Here is a 4,615-nt window from a genome sequence, read left to right as displayed (position 1 = left end):
CCAACACATCTTTGTAGTAACGAGAGTGTCCATGTTGTTTTCACATTCCGACTTAAAAGCACAACTTGGGAAATGAGAGCATCAGAGGAGCACGTGAATGCAGTAATTACACTTGCTCGGATGGCAGCAGGTAGCCTTCCGTTAACTAAGCTAAACATGCTTAAATTAAAATGCCTAAAGCTACACCTCCCTTGTATTCACATTTCTTAACCTGTTGTCCAACAAAAGAGAACATTATAACTTTTTTACTCCACAACACCAGTCAAATGCTTCCTTTTGTGATCTGATGAGGCTTCTTGTCACAGAATGAGGCAGAAAATAAGTTCCATATGCTACTTTAAAAAGAATACATCGATTAGCAATAGATTATAAATTAGGGTGACCATACGTCCTCTTTTGCCCGGACATGTCCTCTTTTTGAACCTACAAAAATGCGTCCGGCCGGGATATCTTAATTGCCCAAAATGTCTGGGATTCGGCTGATCCCGCTGTCCCGCTGAATCTCTGACCATTGCCGCCTGCTCCCACAACATGTGTTTCGCTCCCGCGATTTCCGTGTCCAAACATTCTAACCTTCTAATATTGTATAATTTTGGCGCATCAGGGAGCCGCTCTCAGGATGCGGAGTATTTAAATCTCTTTTGAATGAGCGTTCGCGCTGAGCTCAGAATCTGTTGAGCAGCAAATACTCCAGCATGGTCTTGTCAATCATCTCTCCTTATTCTCGACCTGTGATCAGTCAAAGCTGGCTCCGGTAGCTCTTGTTGGATGCAGGGTTGCCAAGTCCGTGTTTTTTTCCACAGAATTGGGCTACTTTTAAACTGTTGCCATAGGTTGATTTTCCCAAGTGGGTTTGCAATATTGCATAAATTACATTTGAATGAAATGCTTGTATTGAAACATTTTGCATTCTACCTATGATTAAACTTTCATGGACTTCTACATTAACTGTTCCCTCCTGGTGGAATGACCTGCCCAGCTCAATCCAAGCAGCTGAGTCCTTAATATTTTCAAGAAACGGCTGAAAACACATCTCTTTCATCTTCATTTGACCCTCTAACTCTAGCACTCTCTATTCTAATGCTACTTCTAATTTTATCTGCTTGTTTTTTTTAATTAAAAAACTGGACACTCTAACATTTGCACTCTCTATTCTATTTCTATTCTAATGGCCAATCCATCATTTTTGGGGGATTTTTTTATTTATTTATTTTCTAATAAGTATCGGTTCAGGCACTGTTTAGGCACGAGACCGTTTTAAAAGTATCGATTTGGCACCGGTATTGAAAAAAACCCAAACGATACCCAACCCTAGTTGCCACCCAGGGTCATCTGAATTTATTGGGTCTTTTGGGTGGTTACTAGGTTGCTAAGGTCTGGTTACTAGGTGGTTACTAGGTTTCTGGTTTATTTTTTGTCTCTTTTGGGTTGATGCTAAGGTGTTCTAAGTGTTGCTAGGGTCAAGTGGGTGGTTGCTAGGGTCATCTGGCAATTTCTTGGTTTTTGGGTTGTTCCTCATATGGTAATCTGTGGCATGTCTAAGGGCTTTTTGGTGGTTACTATGGACTTCTGGGTAGTTGCTTAAAGGCCCAAATCTCTTTAGAATTTTTTCCCATTTTATTGTCTGCCAATTAAAAAACTGTACTGCAAAAATGTCACCTGAAAATAACGTCTTAATGTCTTCTTTGCCGTTTAATTGTGTAAGATTAATTGTTTTTTCCCCCTAATTTTGTCTCTTCCTGTTCTTTCCAGTGTCTTCATTGTGATGGCGCATCCGGTGGGTGTGTCTCTGGTTTGATTGACAGCTTGTGCTAAAATGAACGGACTACAGTGAGGAAAAGAATGAGTAGAGACCACTCCCCTCAAACATCATGAAGCTCAACTCATCCTGAATCGCACACACTTCACACAATCACACAATCGAACTTCCTCGCCATGGGCTCTGTGTACCTGTGGAAGTTGTCCTCCCAAAAGTTGGGATTCTTCCTGGTGAGTTTTGGCTTCATTTGGGGGATGATGCTGCTTCATTTCACCATCCAGCAGAGGGCGACACACGAAAGCAGCGCTCAACTACGTATGCAAATATTGGACCTCAGCAAGCGATATATCAAAGCCCTCGCTGAGGAGAACCAGAGCGTGATGGATGGACCCTACGTAGGCACCATGACTGCATACGGTGAGTCCTTGTGTACCAAAATATTTGCTTTTACTGTTTGGGGTTTGGGTTACGGTTAGGGTGGTAGGTTTATGGTTGGATAAGGGTTCAGGGTTCAACATATGTTCAGTTTGACTGGATTTATGGCTCCTGAATTCTTGATTTGTCTTTCATAATGTTGATTCTGCATTGATGCCTGCAATCCCAACATCCCAATATTCGCAAAACGGCAAAAAATCATTAATTCTTGATGTTTCCATGTAAATTTCGACCACATAGTTTCAAAGTTGGCATCTCATCATTTGACTGGATTTATTATTCTTTATTCCTTGCAATTGCTGTCATTTTCCTTTTAAGGTTTATGTTTTAAGACAAAATAAACTTGCAAGTAATATTGAATCTGCATTGATGCCTGCAAATCCAGCATCGCAGCATTCGCAAAATAACAAAAAATCATCCATTCTTGTTGTTTCAATGTAAATTTCGACAGCATAGTTTCATGGTTGACATCTCAATCTATTCGACTGGATTTATGGCTCTGGATTTTGTTGTTTTCCCCCTGAAATTTACGTGTTAAAATAAAATAAAAAACAAAAAAATTAAATGAAATAAAACAACCATGCAAACAATGTTGAATCTGCATTGATTCCTGCAATCATAACGTCGCAATATTGCAATATTCGCAAGATGTCTAAAAATCATGCTTTCTTGGTGTTTTTAAATGTAAATTTTGACCGCAAAGTTTTCGAGTTTACACCTCATCATTTGTCTGCATTTATGACTCTTGATTTTGTTAATTTTTCCCCCTCGAATTTACGTTTTAAGATTTAATAAAACAAACTTGCAAACAATGTTAAATCTGTGTTGATTCCTGCAATCATAACATCACAATATTCACAAAACGACTAAAAATCGTGCTTGCTTAGTGTTTAAATGCCATGTTAATCTTGCGTGCCTATAGAGTTGTATTGCATCCTTCATATCTCCGAAGAGTCTTTAGTTTTATCAGATTTATAAAAGAAAGGTACAGCTTTACAATTTGCTCCAAAAACAGCTGAGCTTCTGGAGACGTGCCGTGGGCGAAGCTGAAGAGTTGCAAGCATGTTCCTGTTGTTTACATTATATGCATTTACGTGCCGATTGCCAACAAAACACAAAGAAAACACACTGCATCCACTGTTCGCGTAACGCTGGGTTCTTTGGGAAGCTGAACAAGGTTATCTTTCCCTCACATCCAAAAACACACTTCTTTGAAGACATTGTTCTCGAGCAAGTCCTGTGCAGCGCTGCCGACGACTTCCATAACCCAAATGAAGCACGTTGATGGGAGATCTTGCTCTCGCTCTGGTTGATGTGTGCGCGCGCTCTTCTGCGAGAAGTGCCCATATAAGGATTTCCGCCCTTCATGACGTCATGAAGGGCCATACTTGGAAAACAACTTTCAGAAACGTATTCAAATCCAGAAGGAGTGCATTTGGCACAGAAATACTCCATCATACGTCCAACTCGTGTTTTTAAACTTTGGCCATATTTAGCATGAGAATCCAACTCTTTAACCGTGTAAATAACTCAGAATGCAATGCCCTTTAAATGTAAATTTTGACCACAAAGTTTTTTTTTTAAGTTTACGTCTCATCATTCGTCTGGATTTATGACTCTTGATTTCGCTTTAGTTTTTTCCCCTTAAATTTGTGTTTTATGATAGTTGAATCTGCATTGATTCCTGTAAATGCAACATTGCAATATTTGCAAAAACTCATCCATTCTTGATGCTTCCATGTAAATTTTGACCACATAATTTCATAGTTGACATCTCATCATTCGATTGGATTTATGGCTCTTGATTCCTTGATATTGTTTTCATTTGCCTTCCATATTGACATTTTAAAGTGCCCCTATTATGGGTAAAGAAAGGTTCATATTTTGGTTTTGGGAGTCCCCAACAACAGGTTAACATGCATGCAAGGTCAAAAACACTTTCATTGTCTTATAATATGCATTTATTTTTACCTTACTTGTTCAACGACTCCCAAATGATTCGCTCAATGATTTATTTTTCCAAACCCCTCCTTTGCGTGACGCTAATCTGCGGTGATTGGTCAGATTGGTCTCATTTTCATTTCATCATGCCTGTAATGCCTGATAAAGCAGTGTTTGTGAGCGCAGTGCTGCTTTTGTGTACAGCGTTATCGGGGAAACCGTTATTTTTACTGCTCCAAAAGCGGCACCTAGTGGCAAAGAATGAATCTGCATTTTCATTCAGACCAACAGGAAAAGACCAACAAGTGGGCGGGCAATATGCTAATGTTTCATGTTGATGTCAACATGAAACGGCTTGGGATTCATTTTAAAAACTACTCGTTTCAATGATTCAGTAGACTTTTGAGAGACAATAACTTTATACACGGTGCACTTTCAGATTTAAAACTTTGCAGGATGTTTTCATTCACTTAGAGCTGT

At 39.3% G+C, this 4,615-nt stretch overlaps 1 protein-coding gene across 1 annotated transcript in view; it reads left to right on the top strand.

Annotated features, from left to right (window-relative positions):
* mgat5 (alpha-1,6-mannosylglycoprotein 6-beta-N-acetylglucosaminyltransferase) overlaps nt 1-4,615 on the top strand; it is a 103,893-nt gene that overhangs the window by 19,978 nt on the left and 79,300 nt on the right. Inside the window, exon 2 of the mRNA XM_016282612.1 lies at nt 1,753-2,176. Within this exon, the coding sequence (XP_016138098.1) occupies nt 1,936-2,176 (241 nt within the window). The 5' untranslated portion in view covers nt 1,753-1,935. The remainder of the gene's footprint in view (nt 1-1,752; nt 2,177-4,615) is intronic.

The sequence above is a fragment of the Sinocyclocheilus grahami genome, unplaced genomic scaffold (assembly GCF_001515645.1).
Source record: "Sinocyclocheilus grahami isolate Dianchi unplaced genomic scaffold, SAMN03320097.WGS_v1.1 scaffold163.1, whole genome shotgun sequence".
NCBI classification, from domain to species: Eukaryota; Metazoa; Chordata; class Actinopteri; order Cypriniformes; family Cyprinidae; genus Sinocyclocheilus; species Sinocyclocheilus grahami.
The sequence above is the reverse complement of the archived record's forward strand: the minus strand, read 5'-3'. Positions and strand labels throughout refer to the sequence as shown.